General features: G+C 33.5%; 2 protein-coding genes across 4 annotated transcripts; one reads left to right on the top strand and one right to left on the bottom strand.

The window, feature by feature from the left end:
- Positions 1-59: 59 nt before the first annotated feature.
- LOC126771268 (chitooligosaccharidolytic beta-N-acetylglucosaminidase) lies at positions 60-25,157 on the bottom strand. 3 transcript variants are annotated; one of them, XM_050491061.1, is made up of 16 exons: positions 25,136-25,157; positions 18,718-18,782; positions 14,491-14,627; positions 13,735-13,865; positions 13,129-13,234; positions 10,030-10,193; positions 5,477-5,585; positions 4,785-4,906; positions 4,449-4,583; positions 3,647-3,752; positions 2,882-3,057; positions 2,415-2,513; positions 1,547-1,667; positions 1,186-1,278; positions 756-903; positions 60-311 (listed from the first exon to the last, which is right to left on the bottom strand). In XM_050491061.1, exons 2-16 carry the CDS (start codon positions 18,771-18,773, stop codon positions 227-229), a joined length of 1,788 nt encoding a protein of 595 aa, XP_050347018.1. In that variant the 5' UTR covers positions 18,774-18,782; positions 25,136-25,157; the 3' UTR covers positions 60-226. The 3 variants fall into 3 exon arrangements, with proteins under 3 accessions (XP_050347018.1, XP_050347017.1, XP_050347016.1); XM_050491060.1 differs by lacking the exon at positions 25,136-25,157 and adding an exon at positions 24,959-25,108; XM_050491059.1 differs by lacking the exon at positions 25,136-25,157 and adding an exon at positions 20,454-20,576.
- Positions 24,910-27,401, top strand: LOC126771341 (transcription initiation factor IIE subunit beta). Its single transcript, XM_050491191.1, has 6 exons — positions 24,910-25,055; positions 25,473-25,577; positions 25,845-26,007; positions 26,331-26,440; positions 26,531-26,708; positions 27,119-27,401. Exons 1-6 carry the CDS (start codon positions 24,994-24,996, stop codon positions 27,377-27,379), a joined length of 879 nt encoding a protein of 292 aa, XP_050347148.1. The 5' UTR covers positions 24,910-24,993; the 3' UTR covers positions 27,380-27,401.
- Positions 27,402-27,829: the final 428 nt, after the last annotated feature.

Below are 27,829 nucleotides of genomic sequence, written 5' to 3' on the forward strand. Positions count from 1 at the left end.
CGAACCAATCACATACTCGTATAATATAAATGGTATTTTATTTAAATGAAACAACTATATAAAATATTCTTTTTATTATATTCCAACGAAAGAATAAAAAAATAATTAAGTAAAAAAATGACTTATTTCATTAAATAGTTTCAAAATCTCAAGGTATAGATTACAATTTGTGTCATTATAAGACTGATAAGTGACGGAGTTTTGTTGCAACTTATGACGTTCACAGTTACGCGTAGCAATAGCCCTCGTTCTGGTAACACCACTCGGGCTCAATCGACTCGGGCTGAATACCCAGCCGGACAAGACGTTCCCTGAAATTTATTGTATGTTAGTAAGGATTTAATTTGCCAATAACTACCAAACTTGTACCAAAAACTACAACAGATTGTGTCGTATACTGACATAAACTGGCTTCTGTACCTTACAGAATTGCGAATATGCGCGCCTCTGCGTGGTGCCAGGTGGTGTCAGGCTCGGCCCACAGTCGCGCGTCGAGTGTGCGCGAGCGAGATGGAAGGCTGCGCGGAGCGTTTACCTGAGATGCAACATGCGCGCCTCTGCGTGGTGCCAGGTGGTGTCAGGCTCGGCCCACAGTCGCGCGTCGAGTGTGCGCGAGCGAGATGGAAGGCTGCGCGGAGCGTTTACCTGAGATGCAACATGCGCGCCTCTGCGTGGTGCCAGGTGGTGTCAGGCTCGGCCCACAGTCGCGCGTCGAGTGTGCGCGAGCGAGATGGAAGGCTGCGCGGAGCGTTTACCTGAGATGCAACATGCGCGCCTCTGCGTGGTGCCAGGTGGTGTCAGGCTCGGCCCACAGTCGCTCGGCGAGCGCGGCGGCGCGCGGCCACAGTCGCGCGTCGAGTGTGGCCGAGTCCGCTTGCTCCGACCACAGCGCAGCCTCGCCACCTGCATACATCATCTTATTACTCACAAAGTACAGAAAGCTATTCCACTGTTCGTATACATATTCAAGAGTGTCAGGTATTAAGAAAATTACCACTTAATATCGCATCATCGATCACACGCAAAGTGGAGCAGAATACTCGAATGCAATTCCGCAGAGCTATTGATAGAATTCCGTCTAGGTCGATAGCCCTCACCAATGTGCAAAGTAGGAGTACTAGTAGGAGTAGTAAGAATCCTCTTTTCGATGAATAGGACTCAGTAGGAAGAAAGACGCGACATTACCTAAGACTTGGTTCGAATATTCCTGCGCCATTTGCATCGGGCTATTCTCGTAAACTTTCTGCCAGCCGATGTAAGGCGAACACCAGTTGTTACCTGTTTACACAATAACATAAAAAATCAAAATCTTAAAATCATAATATTCATTAAAAATAAATAAATATTTTGTAAGTTATTACGTATTGTCAACAGCATTGAAACTACGTCCAAAAATGCGGCTCATCAGGTTCAAAGCTAAGTTTTTTTTTTTTAAATTAAAAGGTTAAGGTTTTACGATAAGAAAATAAACATTCAAAAAGGTACACAAAAAAATTGCCAAATTGTGAATTTCCTTATTTTTGTAGTCGACTTAAAAATAACTCACCGCTTCCAACCCAGGCTCCATAACCGCAGTCGAAGTACAGAGCGTCATAGTTGGACATAATGAGACGATAGCCCTTCTCGAGGAGACCCTTTATTTGAGGGTCCACTCCAGTCGTCCAAACCTGGTAATTGTTAATTTAATACCCAATGTTAAAATGTCAGTTGCTATCAACCATGGGATTAAGCATCCTTTTTCTTGTAATTACTGGTTTAACCACCCATCAAATTGTAATATAAAATATAGCATCAATGCTTTCCAGTAATGCAATCGATGAGTGGCTGGTAGCTAGCCAAATATTTTTATTACTATTTATAACAAAATTACAATGACTGTACCCAGTTTTCATTACCAAATTTATGTGATTTAATTTACACTATTTTAGCTCCTTCGAGATCGTCTAGTGGTAAGAACGCGTGAATCTTAACCGATGAACGTGGGTACAAACCCGGGCAAGCACCTCTGAATTTTCATGTGCTTAATTTCTGTTTATAATTCATCTCGTGCTTTTCGGTGAAGGAAAACATCGTGAGGAACCTGCATGTGTCTAATTTCATCGAATTCTGCCACATGTGTATTCCACCAACCCGCATTGGAGCAGCGTAGTGAAATAAGCTCCAAACCATCTCCTCAAAAAGAGAGAGGAGGCCTTAGCCCAGCAGTGGGACATTTACAGGCTGTACTGTACTGTCTCCTTCGCCTTTGATATAAAAAAAATGGATGATACAGTAGCGATAACTGAGAAAAACTGGACCCAACCAGATTTTCCAGATCCAGATTAAATCATTAACTATGCGCCAAAAGTGTTTCACTTAGACGAGTTATACATTTGACTTTGGAATTTTCTGTTTGCGAAATATAAGTGGCTCACTTGAATGATATAGTCGTCCTTGTTGAGGAAGTTTTCAACGTGACTGAACTCCGTCAACGTGCTGGTCCACAGGATCAGGGGCAGACGTTTTCCGAATGCCTGGAAAAATATATTTCAATACATATAAAAAATAAATACTAAAAAAAAATTCTGTAAACGTATTTTCTTTAAATGGTTAAAGAAGTAAATAAATTGTCCATATATTTGTCAATACATAAGGTGAATAATTAATTGATACCAGTTATTATAACAATGAAGAAATTATACAATTTATTTACGAGGCGTAACTACCATTAGGTTACTACGTGTGGATGGAGAAAGCTACGAATAACGAATAGTAGGGCAAACGTATGAGGATGACAGACGCTATTGTTTCAATAAAAATAGTACACGCCAATGAAAAACTTCTACAATCCTTATGCAAAACTAATCATAACCAGGTTTGAATATATATATCATTTGCTCACTTTGTAAGCTCTGTCTTGGGCTTTAGTCTGGAAATAGTTCCAGAGCTTGAGGTAGGATGCTCGGTCCAGGCCCCATCTATTCTCCAACATGAATTCCTGGATCTGCTGCGAGGAGTTCCAGCAGCGCTCGCTCACTTCGTCTCCGCCCATGTGGAACAAGTCCGTCTCGAATACCTCTAAAAATTTTAAATATTTATTTAATCAACCATTATATCATTCGAAAATTTACCAAATTTAATAAATTTTTGACATCGTAATAATAAATTCGATTAGAGTAAATAGAATAACATTGCGTTCAAGTTACTTCATTATTGATATTCGAAGATCGAGGTACTTGTATTGGAAGTTACAGTAACAGTAACAGCCTGTTAATGTCCCACTGCTGGGCTAAGGCCTCCTCTCCCTTTTTGAGGAGAAGGTTTGGAGCTTATTCCACCACGCTGCTCCAATGCGGGTTGGTAGAATACACATGTGGCAGAATTTCAATGAAATTAGACACATGCAGGTTTCCTCACGATGTTTTCCTTCACCGTTAAAGCACAAGATGAATTATAAACACAAATTAAGCACATGAAAATTCAGTGGTGCTTGCCCGGGTTTGAACCCACGATCATCGGTTAAGATTCACGCGTTCTTACCACTAGGCCATCTCGGCTTTTTTTATTGGAAGTTAGAAGTAGTCTATATTCGTTCGTTCCATCGTTCACGTATCTTCGGTATATTTCTTAAGAACATCTTAACTACAGTTAAACCCAAACATCTCACCAGCCATGTCCTTGTATATATCCTCTAAATAGTTGTACAGCTCCTCCTTGGTGGGGTTCAGTTGTCCGCAGGGAGGCTCTACACAATACGACGCCCACGGTTCTGCCTGCAATTAGTGAAGAGTATGTTTCATTCATTTTATTTTTAACGATTTTTTTTATTTTTTAATAAATATTCATGTAACAATACAATGTTCCCGGAATACAGCAACAGTTAAATTTGACTAATGTCGTAGTTTAAAAACGTTACTTATACGGGGTCTTGGTTTGGTATTAATATAAGCGGCAGCACGCGAGTCATTCTTGTTCGGACCGTCGGAGGGTACGCATCCTCGTGTATCCTCCGACTGTATCGTTGAATAAAAAAATGTTATCTTTTGTTATTTTCACCTACTACTACAACATGAAAGTAACAGCGCCTACTCTATTTAAAAATCGCCTCAGGATTGGTCCCTCGTCATATATATTCTTAAGACAATAATAAGATGATAATATTTAATTTGTAGTAACTTCGCATCACCGCTGAACGAGGCCAGCAGAACATCGAAGGTAACTCACACGTTTGACGGCCCCCAACAATATATTCTGAGGAAAATATCGCACAAAATTGCAACTCGATATTGCGAAACAGAAAATCAGAAAGATATTCGAGATCATTGGTATTAAAGGGATGATGTTATTCAACTCTTGTCATTCATTTGAAAGAGTGACTGCTTAGTTTTGTCCGTTTTTTTCCATAGCTTTAGGTTTTAATCGATCCCGAAAGGGACGCCAAAGTACGTGTCCCTCGGTGTGCGCGAGACCTTGAAGCAGACGGTGAGGCCGGAGCCCTGCCAGCCCTCGCCCACGTGCGCGGGCGCGTCGAACTCCGGCAGCACGCGCACGCCGCGCTCGCGCCCGTACCGCACCACCTCGCGCACCGCCTGCGCCGCGTACACCTGCAACCGCGCCGCTATTAGTTCTCCCTCACCACCCTCTGCACCTCTCTCTCTCTCGCTCTCTCTCGCTCTCTCTCGCTCTCTCTCGCTCTCTCTCGCTCTCTCTCGCTCTCTCTCGCTCTCTCTCGCTCTCTCTCGCTCTCGGCGTCACTGTTAGGTGACGTATGTCTCGATATACATTGATGGACGAAGTCGACTCACCTTAGCGGGACCGTAGGCGCCGTACTTGGTCAACTCCGGGCGTCTGCGGGACACGAACGGGAAGCTTTGACTGTCCGTGATGTGCCAGTGGAAGGTGTTCAGCTTCACGGCGGCCATCGCCTCTGATATGAAAATGTAGATGTGATCCATAGTATGTGCCGTACTTCATCAAAATCGATTTATAAATTTGAGAAAGAATATTACAGGATAGAATATAATCCGCAATAGCTATTGCAAGAAATGCCAGTAATGCGTCTTAAATCATAATATTTACGAGTGAATCGCATTTCAATAATTGACTTTAACGTACGCAAATGATTCACTTTCAATCGGAGCTTCAACCTCTAATAAACATTGAAAATTTCGTATTCCGAAGGAAGACCTTTAATTTAAACTATGGTATGATAAATAAGATCCTGACCTAGGTACATTAAAAAGTATGATAAATCCTATTACAAAATAAATATTTTGATATTTAATTTCTGAAAAATTTCACCCCAAATGGAAATGTTTAACAGACAGCCAATCTCTCAAAAAACCATGATACGAGTTAGAGCTCTTAGAAACTAAATAAGGTGACTTATAAAAGCCAAACTTATAATAAAATGTAAAAAAATTAGTACACAAAATAAGTTGTCCAAGTTGATATCACTTACGACAATAACGATAAAACGACTACATGAAAATCTTACCGATGGTAGCTTTAATAGAATCCAATGAGTAGAAGTTTCTAGCAGTATCTAGTAGAATTCCTCTGTACGGGTAAACGGGGTTATCATTGATAGATACATCTCGCGCCATCTGAAAACCCACGAAAAATATATAATTTTAATATATTCACAACAAAAAAAAAACATATGTTACAATTAATTAAAATAAATGAATTCGGTTACAAAACCACTTTTGTAAATGGAAACCTATAAACGAAAACTCATGAACCCATTAAAGCAAGTTATTATATTTCAAATAAAAAATAATTTGAAATCTAGTAATGTGACATGTATAAACTATATTTTATAAATATTTTTATGTCTACTGAAATGAAGTTTCTGGTTAAAATGTTATGCAAATTTCTTTTTTCTCAATCTATGTAGGATATAACCAGGTTACGTCAATAAAACTAGATCCATCCGAAACCGAAACAGCCTGTAAATGTCCCACTACTGGGCTAAGGCCTCCTCTCTCTTTTTGAGGAGAAGGTTTGGAGCTTATTCCACCACGCTGCTCCAATGCGGGTTATACATATGGCACAATTAATTAAAATTATTAATTTTTTTTTAATATTAATTGTGACTATTCTAATGTGGGCTAACAAAATATAGGCTATATAATATGTACATTGTCTTCAAACTTCCGACTGTGATTCTTTGCGACCTTTTCTTTTACAACCTAAATCTAGTTGTAACCATGCACTATAAAAAGAATTGATAAAAATATTTTGATGGTAAAATAGTGTGGAATTAATAATTCCTTGATTTCAATATTTATGATATACTTAATACGCAATAAATATATTCTACACCAATCAGCACAATTATTAATGTGTTTATGTTAAAAGGGTGAGTGAGCAAGTGTAACTACAGGCACAAGGGACATAACATCTTAGTCCCAAGGTTGGGGGCGCATTGACAATGGCGGATATAGATCAGGTGGTCCATTTGCCAATTTATTTCATTTGCCTACCTATTTTAAAGAATATATTGCAAATATAATAAGCTTAACTACCGATTTTCTCGACGAATCTTATGTTTATCAAACCTTTAATGAAATCAAATTTGTTTGTTTTTATTACATATTCAACTCTCAGAGTTCATACTTTGAAAAATAAAGATAAAGATTTTATTATAACGGTGCTAAGTAGCTATATATTAAATTTAAAAAAAAAAAAACTCATCTGAATCCATTGACCCTGCCATAACTTTGCTGACAATAAGAACAGGTACCCGAAACATTTACAAGGAGATGTAATCACAGATCTGAATATAATAAGGTTCATTGTAATTTATTACTTTTTGCCAATTTCAATAACAATAAAATGTCACAGAGTTTGGATGTTATGCAAATCGGCAAGTCAACGATCATAAACCGGTTCCAGCAGGACAGCGACCTCGTAGTATTAGTCGCCTTATTTAATCTTAAACTCCAATGCGGTGTCATTTAAAGATTATATTAATTATAATAAATAATTAGAAAAAATAAAAAAGTATTTAACTTAAAAAAAACTAAAACTTAAAAAAAAATCTGTGGAATTATATATATTAATTTAAAAAAAAACGGTTCCAGGTAGGTTCAAGAAATATTACGAAAGATTTCTTTCAATAAAATAAACTTTTTGACATAAAAAAAAAGAAATCAACCTACACGTAACGCATAATTGAAAACTATTTTTCATCATCGTTACATCAGAATCGTTACATTGTGAAACGTTACAGAAAGAAACGTTGGACAGAAAAAAGGTTGGTCAAGTTCTCAAAATTATAATCATAATTAAATAAATAATATACACAAAATAAATGAATCGTTCAAGTGGTTGATGGATTAAGATTGCAATACAAATATTTAACACGTATTTACAAAATACAAAAACAACGTCTAGAGGTCATACAGTTATAAAATGAGGTCATTGAAAAAAAGGATAAATATCTCCTTAAACACTTCACAGTGCAATAAAGCTAATTGACATATATCTACTAATAAGAAAAATCAATATTTTAGATTGAATTAATATACTTAAATTTTACTTATTTGTATATATATATATATATACAAATATATATATATATATATATGTATTATTTGTATAATTTGTATATATATATATATATATACAAATAAGTAAAATTTAAGTATATGTCTGTAATTTCAAAATAACTGCCTCTTGTTAAGTTAATATGGCTATTTGGGAATTACGAAAACCAAGACAAACATTTCTTTTTTATTTTAGTCTGTTGCCTAATAATTTAAATATTTTTATATGTATAATTCAAAATGGCAATATGTACGTTAAAATTTCAGGTTTTAAGGGATTTCCGTAACACAATGAATTCCACACTGGCGCTACCGCGGGTTTTACTAAATTTAATAATACATTTAGTTAATAAAACAGGATCAACTGATCGATTTTAATAGAGGCGGCCATTCTTAACGAGACCAGTCTTAACGATTTGTGTGTGTACAATATGACATGAATAAGTAAATATGTTATATTATAATGTTATTTTAATTGCAGCACTGCAATAACTCTAGTTTTTCAAGTCTAATACGATATTATAATACTAAATTATAATACGACAGATAGAAATTTGAAAAAAAATATAATTAAAGCATTGAGTATTTTCCGAGTTATTAATCCGACTGAACAAAGATTAGGAATATGTAACCCTGGATTTATACCTATATAATAATAATATATAACAATGATGTTTCACATAACATTACATGGTAATTAAACGTAAAATAAATTATGTGTTGTCGAAATGGCGCTCAAATATAATCAATGTAGGAAGTTTATAATATAAAATAAGGAAAACGACGAGCCGGTTGGCGTGGTTGGTAGATACTTGCGTTTTCACGCCGAAGGTTGTGGGTTCGATTCCCACCCGGGACAGACATTTGTGTGCATGAACATGTCTGTTTGTCCTGAGTCTGGGTGTAATTTTCTATATAATTATGTATTTACAAAAGAAAAAGTAGTATATGTAGTATATGTAGTATATCAGTTGTCTGGTTTCCATAGCACAAGCTTTGTACAAGCTTAATTTGGGATCAGATGGCCGTGTAAAAAAAAATATTTTAATTAAATATTAGTTATTAAAATCTAAATGTAAAGCACTAAACTTATTTTTTTTTTTAATAATCGTTGATGCATACACATTGTTCCCTAACAGTTTGAGCATTGAATATATTTTTTAATTTTATCACGGTTAGAACCTTAACGCTATCTGGCAATTGATTATAAATTTTAATTGGCATGCAATAGATATTGCGTTTGTAAACAATTAATGTTTGCAACGGCATTTGTATTTTATATTGTAGCCTTTTATTCTGGTTACTGATCTTCTGAGGAAACGACTAAATATTTTTCCTCAATAATATGCATATCACATTAATATATATTTATCATCCAGAAGTGACACAGATTTTATAAAAAAAAAAACTCGAATTGGTATTTTTAAAAATAGAACACCAAATCATAAAAAATAACGAAATTACTCTTAAAAATCCAAATAACACAATGGAACACATTCAAGAAATCAAAAAATCGCGCCAATAATTATATAATTTTCTCCTTTACTTTTGTATTCACCAACAAAATGGCGCTTAGAAAATTAGACGTCTTTTTTTTTTTAACAACACAGTTGCATGGATCAAGGAATCTCCTAACTATACAATACTGGCAATAGTTATTTTTCTTGAAAATAATTCGCTGCTTTTATGTATGCAGTTCCACGTATCGTCGGCGTGGTTGGTAGATACTTGCCTTTCACGCCGAAGGTTGTGGGTTCGATTCCCACCCGGGACAGACATTTGTGTGCATGAACATGTCTGTTTGTTTCGAGTCTGGGTGTAATTATCTATATAAGTATGTATTTACAAAAGAAAATTAGTATATGTAGTATATCAGTTGTCTGGTTTCCACAGCACAAGCTCTGTACAAGCTTAATTTGGGATCAGATGGCCGTGTGTGAAAAATGTCCCAGGATATTATTATTATCGTACTTGCACCTATCAAAGTTAGTAAGGTTACTATGTTACAATCCTCATATAAAAGCTAATAAAACGAAAAAAATATTCGTACTATAGAAAATTAAATTATATGTACCTATAAATATGTTAACTTTTACCCTTAGACCGATGGCCCTGTGGTAAGAACGCGTGAATCTTAACCGATGATCGTGGGTTCAAACCCGGGCAAGCACCACTGAATTTTCATGTGCTTAATTTGTGATTATAATTTATCTCGTGCTTTACGGTGAAGGAAAACATCGTGAGGAAACCTGCATGTGTCTAATTTCACTGAAATTCTGCCACATGTGAATTCTACCAACCCGCATTGGAGCAGCGTGGTGGAATAAGCTCCAAACCTTCTCCTCAAAAAGAGGAGAGGAGGCCTTTAGCCCAGCAGTGGGACATTCACAGGCTGTTACGGTTACGGTACCCTTAGACCAATTAATTTGTTATTAGTACTGTATGTCATGTAAGTAATCCTATATAAATAAATAATAAAAAAAAAATAGAAACATACCAATAGATGGTTCCTGATATCGTCGTAAACTATCAGCTGCGATAAACTTTCCATACCATGGCGGACACCGAAGAAATTGTTTCCATATATAGTTGCATTAATACGCTCATTGGACTCCGGTGACACCCGCAACGAGTAACTCTCGTCGAAGTCCAACGTGAACTCTATAACAGATACATCATGGTAATATAATAATAATAATAAAATGATAATGTCCACCAGACCGATTTCGGCCACGGCGACTAAACTCAAGAGAGATTTTTTTTTTCTTTTTTTTTTTTATAAAATAGGAAGGCGGACGAGCATATGGGCCACCTGATGGTAAGTGGTCACCAAACGCCCTTAGACATTGGCATTGTAAGAAATGTTAACCATCGCTTACATCACCAATTCGCCACCAACCTTGGGAACTAAGATGTTATGTCCCTTGTGCCTATAATTACGCTGGCTCACTCACCCTTCAAACCGGAACAATACCAAGTACTGCTGTTTTGCGGTAGAATATCTGATGAGTGGGTGGTACCTACCCAGACGAGCTTGCACAAAGCTCTACCACCAGTAAACCAACTGCGCAGGAGATATTATAGAGTACAAGTGTATGCGTAAACACAGGTGCACTCTGTATTCCCTAACTCTCATAATCCGAAGGGACGGGTATCCGACGCGACCGGAAAGAGTTCAGGCGCAGGACGGTAGTGTACACTCTTCCAACTTCCAGACTTCGGGTTGCTACTGAGAATTTTCTAACAGAAAAACCTAATAACTATTTAATGACCCAACCTGGGAATTAAGGGTCTGCGGGTCTGCGGCCTTACATCAATCCACTATACCAACTAGGCAGTTTCATGGTAATATTTATAAAAACGACAGTACAATAGTTTATAAATTTACACATATTTATACAATAATTATAAAAACCTATACATTTACCATTAAACAACACTGATTGAGGGTGGGGGAGCAGGTCTGACAACGAGTACGCAAAAATTTGACGTGACCAATACAAAAACTCAGTTTCGCATTAATAATATTGGTTACGATTCATTATAAATAATAAGTATATTTTATAACAAATTTAGAATAGAATAAATTTATGTTTAAATAGAATACGACAACATTCTTAATACGTTCTCAGTGGAATTATTTGAACAAGTGAAAGTCAATTCACTTGAAATTCGAATGAAGGTCAGAATAGCAATCAATCGTTATTATTATTTTGCTAATATCTATGTGTGTTTTTTTATATATATAAGCATATTGTTAATCCAAGGAATCGTTTACTATTTAGTAAAGATCGTCATTCTCACTATTAAAAACTAAATTGCATATTTATTAATAGTATATTTGATATTGTCAAATGGAATTATGCTTTAAATTATTGTAGTTAAAGGTTGAAATGGCATGTAAGCTTTCATATATAGGCGTGCAGAATAAAAAGAATTCAAGGCTAGACACAAGTAGCCGTGCACGTCTGATTGTCCACAGGATTAAAAGAGATAAACAACGCAATATATACTTGCATACATGTGTACTTATTTATAAGCTTTTTATTATGAAAATAAAGCATATTTTTTTAGTAAAAAAAATGACAAGTTTATCAATATCATACAATATTATGAAAGAATTTTAATGAAATTAATATACAGTACAGTAACAGCCTGTTAATGTCCCACTGCTGGGATAAGGCCTCCTCTCCCTTTTGAGGAGATGGTTTGGAGCTTATTTCACCACGCTGCTCCAATGCAGGTTGGTGGAATACACATGTGGCATAATTTCAATGAAATTAGACACATGCAGGTTTCCTCACGATGTTATCCTTCACCGTCAAGCACGAGATGAATTATAAACACAAATTAAGCACATGAAAATTCAATGGTGCTTGCCCGGGTTTGAACCCACGATCATTGGTTAAATTAATTTAAACAAACACAAATTTTAATTATGGTAGCAAGTGTAAGGATTGGTCGATTCTTTGATAGTGACAGTTCAATTAGTGAATAACTTGCGTAGTTCGAAGTGTGAAAAATCTTTTGAATGTCAAAATAATTAGACAGAGATAAAATTTCAATTTTAATTTTTTTTTTTTAATACGATCTACGACATATTTATTATTTACCAGATTGACATGTATCCACAGTCAAAAGTTTTATACGAAATCAAATATTTCATCTTTCGAAATTTATTTAACTTCTACTGGTGGTAGGGCTTTGTGCAAGCCCGTCTGGGTAGGTACCACCCACTCATCAGATATTCTACCGCAAAACAGCAATACTTGATATTATTGTGTTCCGGTTTGAAGGGTGAGTGAGCCAGTGTAATTACAGGCACAAGGGACATAAAATCTTAGTTCCCAAGGTTGGTGGCGCATTGGCTATAAGCGATGGTTGACATTTCTTACAATGCCAATGTCTAAGGGCGTTTGGTGAACACTTACCATCAGGTGGCCCATATGCTCGTCCACCTTCCTATTCTATAAAAAAAAAAAAACTTCTATGTCTTAAGCTAAGGTTAGTCTTATAATATGAAGACCAATAAAAAAACACTTATATTTATTATTCACGCAAATTTATTTAATTAGCATATATATAGCAGTAAATATACTGGTAAAGTCTACGGTGTATGGATAGCAAAAAAATACTTCTTATTATATTCAATCCACAAATTCTATTAAATTAATAAATTAAATGAATTATATTTGTGCTTGTGTTTGCGTTGGTGAAATACGTTCTGCAATAAATAGCTCGAACTTATTGACATATTAACAAAGCTAACCGTGATGACGTTATTCGAGACAGATGCTTTCAAATATATAACGCGACTATAGTGGAAGACTGACTTTATAGTTGTCCAAAACACGTTTGGAATGCAATATATAATATTGTTAATAAATTTATTCTGCATCTTTGACAGATGATTTAAGCGGCATCGCGAAGGCACTTGCGTTCATGACTGAAGAGATCAATGCGAGAGAGGATCCTTCGGCCGCACTCCCGACAAGTGTATTTACCGATCAAAAATATACAATAGTTTGGAATGATAAGGAAATATCTTATTCAATATAATATGTTACATATTATTAAATCATAACAATATACATACCTGTGACGTCAGGATTTTTATTGACAAGATAAACGTAGACGGCTTTGCCTGTTGTTTTAGGAGTAACACCTTTTGGTACCGCTTTGGTCACTAATTGCTTGAATCTCTGCAAAGGTAAATGTTCATAAATATTTGCCGCAAGCCTTGTTCATAACTTGATGATCGTCCTCATTAAAGATAACTTTGTAATTTAATCATCAAAGATGTATATTTGAAAGACTTATATGACTCCTGCTTGAAGGCAAGCCTTATTAGTAATGTTTTTGTTAGTGGGCTGATGATTCGTCAACCAAAAGTATTATGAACTTTAAAAAAATAATCTTAATCGTCTCTTAAGACACCAACATTTAAAAAAAGTTCCTCTGCCAGAAAAATAGCGAATGTCTTCCTCGTATTCGAAATAATAATTGACAAACTTAACAGCATTCTTACAAACATTTTGCTTGTAAATTCTCTGATATTGCTAACTATGTCAAGTCGTAAGTTCTGACTAAAAATTCTATCCAACCGAAAAAAGCTTCAAAGGCATTTGACATTTGCAATAATAAATATTCCATGAAGTACCTATTCATCGACTGTAGGTGAATAAAGCTTATAACAACTCACCTGACCAGCTGCATTCATCAGGTCGTCTGACCTCCCGCGCTTCTCAATTTGTATTTCTATGTTGTTGATATTTATTTTGGACAAGAATCGCCCTAAGTCTGTATTACCCGTAGGCCTCGGCCACAAAAGACCTATATTGAAAAACATATGTTGAATGCTTGCGCCCCTAAGTTTTTTTTTCAAATTATTGATTAAGATTTTATTATTATACCTAACCTTTACTATATTTGTTTTGCCTTTGCAAAAATTGAAAAATACAACACGGGTGTATTTAAAAAAACACTTTTTTCTCTGTTTAAGAGAAGTTTTAATATTGCCGAGCAAAATTTTATAACATTTTTAGCGACTGCTATACTAATTAGTGATGAGGTTTTCAATATATCATATACTACATATGTCTTAAGCGATATTATATTAATTAATAAAAGGTAACAATATATGAACAACAATTGCAAGGGATATATAAAATCTTGTTATATAATAATAATTATATTTTGAGGTATACAGGGCTGCACAGCGGGAAAACCATTTACCAGGGTATTAACAGGTAAATGTCAGGTAAATACAGGTTATAAATATGCATGATTCAGACAAACAAGATCGAAGGGGTCAATGGTATGAAATGACGACAGAATGGTGGTGAGACAAGGAACGCTGTTAGACGATCTCGCTTTACTCTGATAAAGGGCTTGAGAAGGCCCTGATTATATATTTACATCATAATACACAGTTATAAAGTGGCGTCGACATGCATACCATATTCGTTGCAGAACAATTTGCAAGCTTCAAGTGAGAGTGCCGGCTCTGAGCCCTTCGGATCGTGTTTCATTTTAGTACACTTGGCATTTTCGCACTTCCAATTCCACGCTGGATGATCCTCCGCTGTGTTTACACTATCAAATACAAAAGCACAATTAAATCATCTAACACGCGTGTCAATAACGACTACAACTCATAATTATATTATAATTCAGTAAAGATAACCCCATGCCATTATGCCATACGACCACATTTGTGGTTGTATGGCATAAATAATAAAACATGTCAGTATTCGCTTAGTATTACGAGTGTAGTAGTACCTTACCAAGGAACGTTGTTATAGCATCCGCTACAAACAATTGTCCGCGCAATTATATTTGACAAGTGGAGCTTGTCGATGGAATAGTTCCGACTGAATCTTTTTATAGTCTTACAAATAGATCTTTACCTATAAACGTTATTTCGGAGGAGATAAGCTAAACAATGCTGTGTCTGTTTCTCTCGAATTTCAAATAAATGTTTAATTAAAGACTCGCGAAACAACGTTAATAACTTACTACAATACTTTTCATTTCCTTATTATCCAATTGTTATTTAATACGTGACGAGACTTCTGCAAATGCAAATATCAGGTACTTATGATTTAGTGTATTTTATACGATTAAGAAATTTAGTGTACCAAATTATTTCAGCCTACTAACAAACAGTAAATAAAAAACAATAAATAAATAATAAAAAACAATTCGGCCATGTAAAAAACGTAAATTTTTCGGTCGAAAAAATGGTTAATTATTATTTTTAGAGGGTCGGTGTCTATAGTAAAAAAACATTTAACATCAGGATTAGTACATATAACTAAAGATAAATTAAATAAAAATACAATAAACCAAAATTTCTTATAAGGTGATTGCTGACCTTAAAAAAATTAACTTATTCTATTAAATTTAACCTATTAAAATATCAATAACTTAAAACATTACCGTATTGGCAAATTTAGTGTTGCTATAATAGAAACCGTATTAATTTCTATTCGGCATAATCCGAGGATTATGCGTTCGGCCGCGAAGCCGTTCTAGATACGACCAATAGCTTACGCTATAAGTATCCTTATCTATAAATCCTGCCTTTATTTCTACGATTTTGTTAATTGGTTAAATCGAAACCGAATTTAATAAAGTCACGTCGCGACTTCGCATTGCCAACTACGTAACAATAGTTTATAAATCAATATACCTAACATTGAAAGAACTTAAAACAATTTTCTTACATGTCCGAGCAAAGTAACTGATACAATCAAGGTTTGATATTACTCTAAATATTTCTACTTTTAGGTCTGCATTGTCTCCAAAAGATGAGGAATAAATATCTCATGATGACTGAATGATCTGTTCGCTTGTCTTGTGCTATATTAATCTTATCGAACGATCCTTGTCTTGTCCAAGCATAACATGCATGCGACAGATATACGAATTCATATATACGAATAGTACTAGTAAAAAAGCCTAAGCATTTAAAGGGTGGCTGGTGGTAGGTACACTTATTTCTTTTTTGTTTGAAATTTACTGATATATCAGAATCGCAGGAGATGCGTGTTCATATAGTATAGATACAAAAATGAAAGTCAAAAAACTTTATTCAATATAGAATCATTACACTACTGATTCGAAACGAAACAACTTAAATCTGGGTACAACCGGCGAAAGAAGCTCAGCCGGATTTTTCTCCTTTTACTTCGAACAATTGTTATTTAGAATGCAATTATTCATATTTCTATTTGAAACGGCCTGGAGGCGATCGTTTTATAGCCAATGTGTTATCATCTAAGAAGTCATTAGTTTTATAATATCTTTTACCACAAACAACGTTACGATTTTTTTTTATTTATCTGTGGTAAAAGCGTATACATTGACCAATAAAATAGTTTTTAACCCTGTGTAGTCGTGTAACATTCGTAATTAGCTTATAATTAAAAGCAAAACAGAATATGAAATTGTATCCAATAAGATTACATTTTATAAATATAATCGTAATTGTTTATATAATTTACCTTCTTGATAATATCATTATTATTACTGGTTGGAATTATCATAATTAATTTCCAATTGGTCATTAAACATTGTCTTATCTCTGTTCATACATCAATATCCGCGGTCCTTCTATTATTTTCCTGTAGCCTTACCGACGAAACGGGTGACGTGTGTAGTACAAAATATTCAAACACATTAGATTTTTCCTTTACCGGTCATTTAACAATCTTAATTTAATAAGAAATCGATTACAAACGGTAAGGCATAGTAAGAGTAAGTGGGTAAGGCATATTATGTATTAAAAGAACCGAGAATAATTTGCAGCGTGTTTGAAAATTAATCTATATATTAAATACCAGATTCCCTTGGTTTACAAAGAAAAATGTGGCCGTCATTCGTCTCGGATTATTATCGACGTTAGATTTAATTTTATTCGATGAGAACACCTTCAATACCTAACATTTTTTATATAATACTGTCGCTTGCCACATACTAAGCCAATATTGTAAATTTCAAAAACCTTTACACGTTTTAATCCTGAACAATATAAAATATCCTATATACTTTAAGCGTTTTTGAAAATTATACCTATATATAAATCGGTAAGATTTTTACATTAATCGTAAGATCAGGCGTATAGACCATTTTGGCTTTATACTGACTTCGATTGAGGCGATCTTTACTGACTTTGATTCGAAAAAATCATCAAAAGTCTTTTTTTTATATAGAATAGGAAGGCGGACGGCCCTATGGCCACCTGATGGTAAGTGGTCACCAAACGCCCTTAGACATTGGCATTGTAAGAAATGTTAACCATCGCTTACATATCCAATGCGCCACCAACCTTGGGAACTAAGATGTTATGTCCCTTGTGCCTGTAATTACACTGGCTCATTTACCCTTCAAACCGGAACACAACAATACCAAATACTGCTGTTTTGCGGTAGAATATCTGATGAGTGGGTGGTACCTACCCAGACGAGCTTGCACAAAGCTCTACCACCAGTAGTCTAAATCGCGTGCAAAGTAAGAACGGGTAACTAGTTGTATTTTTAACTATCCGTAATTGTTACTATGTAAACCATTGTATGTGATTTATTCTAGAGAGGAAATGGGGGAGGTATTGGATAATTATTTTTAATAAGATTACGATTAAACGAACGAATTTATCTAACAATAGTAATTAAGTAAAAAACTATATATGTAATAATTTAAAAAAAAAACTGAAACTTACTGAAATAGATGATTGTGCCATGTGCCAAGCTACATGTACATAATAAGACTAAATAACAAAGAATGAACAAAGTTCATCTGCTACAAGCAAGCACAGGCTATACTAAAAAAAAAAAAATACTAGCTATATTGCCTTTATATTTATTTAGCGGCTATATATATAGCGGCTTCGACCATATGTTAGGGTGGACAGGTGTTAGGTATAAAAAATATGTCCATCCGTGGATTCAGGCTAGCTTCGTACCAAATTTAATCAAAATCGATTAAGTGGTTTAGTCGCGAAAGAGGCACAAACAGAGTTACATTCGCATTTATAATATTAACTTTATATATGTGACTAGATTCCGCAAGCGACTTCGCCCGCTTGTGTGGGAGGTATTAGGTACCCCATGTACCCAACCTCTACCCCTGTCAACGTGTATGTAAAATTTCATGGTGACCGATTGAGTACTTAAGAAGCAAAAGCGTATCAAACAAACAAAATCTCGCGTTTATACAATACTATCTTAGTAAAATAAATATTACATAAATGGATTCAAATAATCCATCTAAATACCTGGCAATATCATCCTTTTTGCATAAACAAGTTTTTCTATATTGTTTTGATCATTATCTTATCAAAAACCCCATTACCGTATACTAACTACGTCAAAAGCTGACTTTGATAACACATTAGAGTATATATTTAAATTAAAGTAACGTTCGCTATAATTATATCATACTAGACTTCGCCCGCGTCTACGCCCGCGCCTGCAGGTCGGAGCTGTTAGGTAGGCCTATGATGAGTCAGGGTATAAACCGTCTCTATTCCAAATAAAACAGCGTATCGCTAATTCGGTTAATACAATAGCACCACTGCCGCTTTATAACAAGCTTTATCCTAACTGGAAAAAAGTATTATTATTCCTATAAAACAAGTACTACGTAAAAATAAAGATATAAAGAGAACTTTGGTCGTACTTACCATTGAAGTATTATAAATAAATAAATTATATTTAAAAATAATTTGTAGCGACACATTTTGTGAACCTGTAACAATAAAATGTTTTATTAAAAGTAAATTTAAAAATATTTACAAGTTAGATTCAATGTTATGTAGATCTGTTTCCTGAGGGTGGCCCTCGACTCTGACCTTCGTTTTATATTTTAAGGACTTATGGACTTATTTCATTGTAGCTGTGGAAAGTATTTCGTAACTTATTTAAAGCTGTTAAGCACCGTGCCTTAACAGCCTGTTAATGTTCCACTGCTGGGCTAAAGGCCTTCTCTCCCTTTTTGAGGAGAAGGTTTTTGGAGTTTATTCCACAACGCTGCTCCAATGCAGGTTGGTGGAATACACATGTGGCAGAATTTCAGTGAAATTAGACACATGCAGGTTTCCTCACGATATTTCCCTTCACCGTAAAGCACGAGATGAATTATAATCACAAATTAAGCACATGAAAATTCAGTGGTGCTTGCCCGGGTTTGAACCAACGATCATCGGTTAAGATTCACGCGTTCTTACCACTGGGCCATCTAGACACCGGATCTAACCAAATTAATATGTTTAAAAAAGGACCTGTTTTACTAAAATCAAGCCATGGGCTTATCGTATGGCGTACACTCATCGTAACGAATAATATTTTCGATTCTTATAAATCATAAAACAATTAGATTTGTAGATAATAGTTTGTATCAATGAATGCAAATTAATTTAAAGGATTTTTTTTTTAAAACACAACGCAATCATTTTTATTATCTGTAGTCGGCGCAGTGTTTAAACTTTAAACTCCATATAAAGTATTCGGAAATTTTGACGATTTTTTTCAGCAGGCTGTAGATAGTATACGTACAAAAAAAAATTGCAATAGTATGTCTATATAATACACGAGTATCAAGGATGTTTCGTAATGTATTACCAATACAAGCAAAATAATAAACAAATATGATATTATTAACTTTTTTATAATTACGATTACGACTACAATGTTTTTTTAAGTATGTAGAATCGACCCGACATTTTTATTTATCAAATTTTAGCGTTATTTTTTTGTCAAGTGCTGGTTAATTATAATTGCCAATGACATAAAATATAAACATAAGATCTGTAAAAAAATCATACAATCCTTGCCATATAATTTTTTTTTGTCTTTTTATTTAATTTTCATAAAAACAGGTACCAATTGAAAGGATCAATATTGTCTTAAAAATAGAATACAAATACATGTCTTATTCGGATATGCTAAAAAAATATAATGGACAGGATATTTATATTCAAATCAGATATCTATTTTATGTAAATTTAGTTTAAATGAGAAAAATAACTAATACTGTATCGTAAAATACTCAAGAACAAGGTCTATGACCTGTTTTAATCACATAATATCATACGTTACTTGTAATCCTATAAAAAACATTTGCTACTAAGACCGAGGAGGGTTTAGTTGCCGGGTAAAAGAGTTATACATTAAAAATTGAAAATTCTCTAGAAAAAAAAAATTGCGAATACTACTGATAACATATTTATTTAGGAACATTTTCTTGCAAATGACGTTTGGCAAATAAATGCTTGTCAAACAAGTTAAGATATAGTGTAACGCTCATTCTTTGTTATTAAAACATCAAAAACACACTTTAAACCTTTTCATTAAAGCTCATTTTCGTAACGATATGCAATGACTCAGACGAAACGTTTATAGTACAATTCTAGGTACATACCTCGTAATTCCGCCTGCGTCCACTCGATGTCACGAATGCCGACACAGTGACAACAGTTGGACAAAATATATATATCGATATTTACCCGCCTAATTTGCGTTCGTGGCTTGGAACAAGTTTTGTGAATATCCTTCTTTTTTTAAATAAAAAAGTTGACGATGCTGTTAAATTACATATTCGCAATAAATACTTTTTACGCTTAATCAATTTAAAACCGATAAAAAATAAAATATGTATATCAAATAAAATTGAATTGTAAATACTCTAACTCTACACTATATACATATTATGTATATTAATAAAGAATAACTTGATAGATTTAAAATTTGTCAAAAATGTTATTCAGATTTAATTTTGTTAGACTCAATTAGGTCACTTTACTTTTAATAGAAAGCTATGACAACATGAAAATTTTGCTTTGTAAAGAAGCTTCGGAAGTAATATACTTGTTTGTTACTTCACTATTACAACCGCTATCATTATCATTTGCTTTCATGTATCACATTATTTGGAATCGAGGCAGTTTGTTTATAATACTCATTGCCAGAAAAATGAATACGTATTAGGGCTGACGCAAGCCTTCGAGAATGCTTTTGTAGGTGGTTTGGTTTCCCAACGTACAGATTGTTGAGACTGAGAAGGTTTTTGATTGTATTGATGTCGTGATTACAATGGGGCGCTCATTTTATGCAGCATAAGTAAATAATTAAAAATTAAAAAGAACTACTCTTAAACTTTATTATATACAATAGTAACATAACAGCGTGTGAATGTCCCACTGCTGGGCTAAGGCCTCCTCTCCCGTTTTTTTTTTTTTGAGGAGAAGATTTAAACCTTATTCCATAGCGCTGCTCCAATGCTGTTGGGTAGAATTAGACTCATGCAGTTTTCCTCGCGATGTTTTCCTTCACTGTCAAGCACTAGATGAATTATAAACACAAATTAAGCACATGAAATTCAGTGGTGCTTGCCCGGGTTTGAATCCACTATCATCGGTTAAGATTCACGCGTTATAACCAATGGGCCATCTCAGCTTCCTATGATATACAAGCCAAACTTTATATACCTTTATTTTAATACAAGTTTCGGCGCTTTGGGGAACCGTAATTACAAATCTTTTGGGAGCTACAATGCCACAGACAAACATATACACACGTTAAACTTATAACGACGCCGAGACTAATGGATGGGAAAATACTCTCCTGGTATTATGTTCTATCGCATGATATATAATACAAATATCATATAATTATATTAACATGTAGTATTTTCAATAAATTCTTGATAAGTTTGTAAAAACATAACAGATTTTACAAAACATTGTTTTTTTATATAGAATAGGAAGGCGGACGAGCATATGAATACCTGATGGTAAGTGGTCACCAACGCCCATAGACATTGGCATTGTAAGAAATGTTAACCATCGCTTACATCACCAATGCGCCACCAACCTTGAACTAAGATGTTATGTCACTTGTGCCTGTAATTACACTGGCTCACTCACCCTTCAAACCGGAACACAACAATACCAAGTACTGCCGTGTTGTGTTACCCGGACAAAAAATAATAATAATTTATATTTAATAATCGTTAAAATCATGATTTTTCGATTCATCATGTGCCTTTGGGTTATTCACAGTTATTCTCCCAACCCTGTCATAAACTTAAAGCTTGTTTGAATATTCTTTAAAATAAAACAAAAAATATTTTAGTTTAAAAATTTAAAATGTTTATGGCGGTTCTTCGATCTGTGTCTTGATATGAGATAATCAAACATTTCAGCTGAAATGATGATAACGAAACATAAATAATTCTCTAAATGCAATGTATTTGAATATGAAATATTTATAAACTGAAAACTGAATAAAAACACAATAAATAAAATAACACAGTCTAAATATAAATCGCTTCGGATTGAAATAAAAATTAAGAAACAAATCATAGGACCTGGATATATATATATATACAGTGCTATATTTTATTTAAAAGGCAATGAATGACTTTTCAAGATAAGACTCAAGATACATTAGTAATTACATAGTTGGACTAATTTAGCCTTAGGTACTACCATCTTGAACTTGATTACGAATATTTTAAGTTTCGTTTTTGCGGTAAATAGAATTCACGTACCGAGGAATCCATCCCAATCGAAAATCAAAAAGTCATCAATAGCATAATATTATAACATTGAGGATATAGGAAATATGCCTAAACTACGTCCCTAAACTAGTAATTTAATTGCTGATATGGTTGTACCTATTCCAAATAATTAAATCCCTATTTATCCGTTTCATCACGCGTCTTCATTTTTTTACAAATATAAATATTTTTTTATTAAAAAAACGTTAAAATCTCCGGCTTATCACCTGAAAGATAAGAAAAGGCATTTATGTGAATGAGGACGAGATTAACTACCTATATCCACTTTATTTATACTGCAAAAGTTCCGATAGCAACTTCGCCGACCTTCAAAATATCAGTTTTCCAAGAATTCATAATGAATACCATAGATTATTCAAGATCTCGACCAATTATATAACATTTTAAGGTGCCAGTATAAGTGTGTATAAACTTCGTGTTATTTCTATTTTCTCATAACAATATTAATTATATTGCTTATAATATTGATCAGAGCTACAGTTAGTTTGAGCGACTTCATAAAAAATAAAAGCATTACATTTATAACCCAACCAAATGGTTTTTATGTAAATACATAATATTATGATTAATTTTTCAATTAATCAGTAGTATCCCTACTTTAAAGACAACACGTATTAAATATGTGTAAATTTAAAAATTAAAACGATTATTTAATATTTTAGAAATATAACCTAGGCGTATTCACATTTAGCTTTCTTACAAAAACAATTCTTTTTAGTACCGGATTTGTTAAAATACATAAATTATTGTTGCATTACTTAGCCCAGTCAGAATTGTTATCTATTAAAAATTGCAAAAGGAGCTACAAAAATTTTGATGCTTAGTTTTTGGAGGGTTCAGCCATAGCCTAAATTCAATTAGATATCGCTGTTGCCTTTGTCGCCAGTTTATTTACCATTTTAATGTGTGATTAATTATCTTTTAAATATAATATTAAAAGCGTCAATATTCACTATTGTTATCTAGAAGTACTCTAACTACCTATTTATCGAGTCAATGTAAGATTACTATGGCATTGTTATAATTATAGATTATTTTATGATTCGTAAAAAACTGTATTCTAATAATTATTATCATTATTATTCAATATAATTATTGACTTCTCATTTTTTTTTTTTTTTTTTTATATGCCCCGGGATGGCAAATGACTCCACTCCACCTGATGGTAAGTGGTAGTAGAGTCCAAACGCGACGACGGCCAGTACAGTCGGGAAGAATGTTCTGTACTAGCCGTCCCCGCCATGCCGGCCCGCAAGATCATGGATAACATTGATATTTTTCTGCAACATTAGCCATAGGTACCTCATACAATTTATCGCTGTTTGGCGATTGAGTAAGATTTGGCATAGTGACATATAATGTCTTGCCATTTTAGGTCAATAATAATAAAGTATATAGATATACATACATCTATGCTTCTATAATATATAAAGTTCCGATAGCAACTTCGCCGACCTTCAAAATATCAGTTTTCCAAGAATTCGTAATGAATACCATAGATTATTCAAGATCTCGATTAATTATATTTAATATTGAATAGATAATAATATTAAGATTGTTTAAGCTTAGACGCAAATATTATTTTTTAATATTTTTTCCAATTTTAAATAGATATTTTTTATTTATTTCTTGACTCTTACTATAATTAACTGTTTTACTATTGCTGTTTCATTAAATAGAAAATATTTATTTATCTTACAATATTAAAAGTAACCTATTCCGCGCAGTTGAGACTTGGGAGGCTTCTTTTTTAATTAACTTAGCACACAATATTAAGTTAACTCATCTAACTACCTCATTGCCATTACCTTCGAATTATCTATGCTTATATAAGATATTTCGATTTTTCTAATAAAATGCTGAGAGTAAATTTACTTCGAATTACAATAAAATTTTATTAGATATAATTATATATAAGTAGTTGATAATCAATTTTATTTTGGTAATCTTAAAGATAAATAAAAAGTTTCGACCGCCCCAAAAAAATATAATAATCATTTTTGTAGAAAGTTTAACAATTCATTAAGAACAGCTATTTATCTATATTTATATACGAATTTAGAATAATAAAAATCATAGCGATTTATAATTATTCGTAATTTTATTTATATTACCCTCGTGAACGACATTTCTTACTAGGGATGAAGCTCAAATTCATAATAAAGTTTTCATATTCTTTCAATTTGACTGTCGCTTAAACATGCTTAGAACAAGAGAGCTTGGCAACACTTGAATTAAAATGTCAAGATGAAATGACAGACAGAGAATAGTGTTTTGTGTTTTGACATATTTGTCACAAGAACAAGAGCAATGAAAACAACAGTATTTTAAAAATCATTACTTACTTTTGGGGGAAGATTTGTAAATTATTTAAGAAAATATGGATCCAGCACTTTTACGGGAACGGGAACTATTTAGAAAAAAGGCACTTGCGACACCAACGTACGTTTCATTCTCGTTTGCTTTGTAACTACTAAGGAGTGTATAAATTCACATTGGACACTACTATCCCCTTCACTTACCCTACATGAAGCGAATAACTTTCTCTTCTCTCGCTCCCACTCGTCACAATACCGTAATTTATTTTATCGATGAAATTATAATATGCCATTCTCACAAATGAGTGAGTGCATACAAATATTATGAATACTTAGGTCTTTATCTTATCTTTTGAATTGTCAATCAATAAACGTATGCAATATTAATTAAATTAAAAGATTCCAATATTTATAAAAAGTATTTGTTTTATAATAATTGTCTGTTGAAAAATGGTTTTTGTTTAATTTGATCTATATTAAAGATACACCTTTAATACCCTAAATGTATAAAATTATAATGTGCCTCTAAACTGTTTTCCAGCGTTGAGAAGAAAAAAAGAGATGAATCTTCATTTAAAGATGAGAGCAAAAAGAAATCAAAATCATCAAGCTCGGCCAGTGCAGCGCCGAAGCTGGAAGGAACTAAGTGAGAACAATGTTATAAACACTCACAATATTTACCATATGATTAAATTTTTGTTATAAATGGACTTACCTGATTAACTATTCACAAATCTTATTAATATCAACTTATTTTAATTTCATCTAAAAGTAGTTAAAGCTAAGAAATAAAATGATTGAAAAAATTATATAGTAGAATTGATCAGCCATGAATTATGTCCGATCCTTATGCAGCTAACACATTGAACCAACCCCAAATAAATGGGATAAATATAAACTATGTTGTTTCCAGCTACAAGACGATGGCAGGCAGCTCCTCCTACAGGTTTGGGGTGCTTGCTCGCATTGTCAGACACATGAAGTCCAGGCATCAGGATGGAGACGATCATCCTTTAACATTGGATGAAATTCTAGATGAAACTAATCAACTGGATGTTGGAAATAAAATAAAACAGGTTTTGTTACTTATCATATTTCTTAAAATTATTTAATCAGCTGTATACAATTGTTTTGTATATCCTTTACAAGTTTAGGAAGTAAATTTAAACCTACTTTTAATTATTCTGTCAATTTTTTGGGTAAGTATAAATAATTATCAAGTTGATCTGATGATGGAACTAAAAGGAAACTAAACTAGCTTCTAGAAAGTCCATCAAATTCTTGCTCATTATATTAGTTCTGATGTGTCCCATATGTATCACACACACAAAAGTGCATTATATTTTGATTATTTTCTTTTAAAAAACAGGTTTTCAATGGCAAATTATATTTTTTCCAGTGGCTACAAACTGAAGCATTACAGAATAATCCTAAAATAGAATGTACATTTGATGGGAAATACATTTTTAAACCTGTATATAAAATTAAAGACAAGAAATCATTATTAAGGTAACAATTGTTTCTTAACTTCTGAATTATGTTATTTTTTATAACATTTATGTCAATGTATTAAATGACAATACAACTTTTTTTTTGTAGATTACTAAAGCAACATGACTTGAAAGGTCTAGGAGGAATATTCCTAGAAGATGTCCAAGAATCTTTACCTCACTGTGAGAGAGCCCTTAAAAGTTTAGCTCAAGAAATATTGTACATAACCCGACCAACTGATAAAAAGAAAATATTATTTTACAATGACAAAACTGCTACACTAGACGTTAGTAACAAACAATTATTTAAAACCTTAATTTTAATATAATAAATTAACTTTAGATAAATCCATAGACAATTATTACATTTCAAACAATTTTTTTTTTTATAGAATAGGAAGGTGGACGAACATATGGGCCACCTGATAGTAAGTAGTCACCAACGCCCATAGACATTGGTATTGTAAGAAATGTTAACCATCGCTTACATCACCAATGCGCCACCAACCTTGGGAACTAAGATGTTATGTCCCTTGTGCCTGTAATTACACTGGCTCACTCACCCTTCAAACTGGAACACAACAATACCAAGTATTGCTGTTTTGCGGTAGAATATCTGATGAGTGGGTGGTACCTACCCAGACGAGCTTGCACTAAGCTCTACCACCAGTAAATTGACAATTTATTCACTTTTTAGGTTGATGAAGAATTTGTTAAATTATGGCGTGCTACTGCCGTAGATGCTATGGATGATGCGAAAATTGAAGAGTATTTAGAGAAACAAGGTATCAAATCTATGCAAGATCATGGACCTAGAAAACCCATAGTGCCAAAGAGGAAAAAAGTCAGTCAGAAAAGAAGACAGTTCAAGAAACCTAGAGACAATGAACATTTAGCTGATGTGCTCGAAACATATGAAGACAACACATTAACACAGAAAGGAGTTAGTATTAAGTGAAATAAATAAGATAAAGATCAAATACAGAACTTTTTTTTAATTTCCTTATGCTGAAGACACACAGTATTTGACGATGTCTCCGGTTAGAAGACCCGAATTCTTTGACACGGCCGAGAAAAAACCAAGCAAAAATCATCCTTATATTTTAACTGTAGGCCCATTTTATTTTTAAATAAGGTTTTAAGCTTAATCAGGAATGTTAATTAAATCAAATGTGATAGTACGCGATGATGAAAGATGTTATAAAATATATCGATCAAATTAAAAACAACTTAATATAATAATCTTAGTTTTTCTTAAATCTACGCACAAATAATATGAAAAGACATCCACATCAAACGACATTCATCTTATAATATTGTGTTTGAAGCTGTATGTAGTGATACCTTGGGTTTACCATTTCCAAGAGATTAAAAATAAACAATGTCTTTTTTTATTCTGTTGTAATGT

The sequence above is a fragment of the Nymphalis io genome, chromosome 10, assembly GCF_905147045.1.
Source record: "Nymphalis io chromosome 10, ilAglIoxx1.1, whole genome shotgun sequence".
Taxonomy (NCBI): domain Eukaryota; kingdom Metazoa; phylum Arthropoda; class Insecta; order Lepidoptera; family Nymphalidae; genus Nymphalis; species Nymphalis io.

What these genes read in the sequence shown, in the direction of transcription:
- LOC126771341 (XM_050491191.1), top strand. Translation starts at nt 24,994, where the DNA reads ATGGATCCAGCACTTTTACGGGAACGGGAACTATTTAGAAAAAAGGCA. An exon ending in AAGGCACTTGCGACACCAAC is followed by an intron (nt 25,056 to 25,472) that starts GTACGTTTCATT and finishes ACTGTTTTCCAG; the next exon opens with CGTTGAGAAGAAAAAAAGAG. An exon ending in ACAAAACTGCTACACTAGAC is followed by an intron (nt 26,709 to 27,118) that starts GTTAGTAACAAA and finishes TTCACTTTTTAG; the next exon opens with GTTGATGAAGAATTTGTTAA.
- LOC126771268 (XM_050491061.1), bottom strand. Translation starts at nt 18,773, where the DNA reads ATGTGTCGCTACAAATTATTTTTAAATATAATTTATTTATTTATAATA. An exon ending in TGATGAATGCAGCTGGTCAG is followed by an intron (nt 13,235 to 13,734) that starts GTGAGTTGTTAT and finishes TTACCTTTGCAG; the next exon opens with AGATTCAAGCAATTAGTGAC. An exon ending in TTCTATTAAAGCTACCATCG is followed by an intron (nt 4,907 to 5,476) that starts GTAAGATTTTCA and finishes TTTTCATATCAG; the next exon opens with AGGCGATGGCCGCCGTGAAG.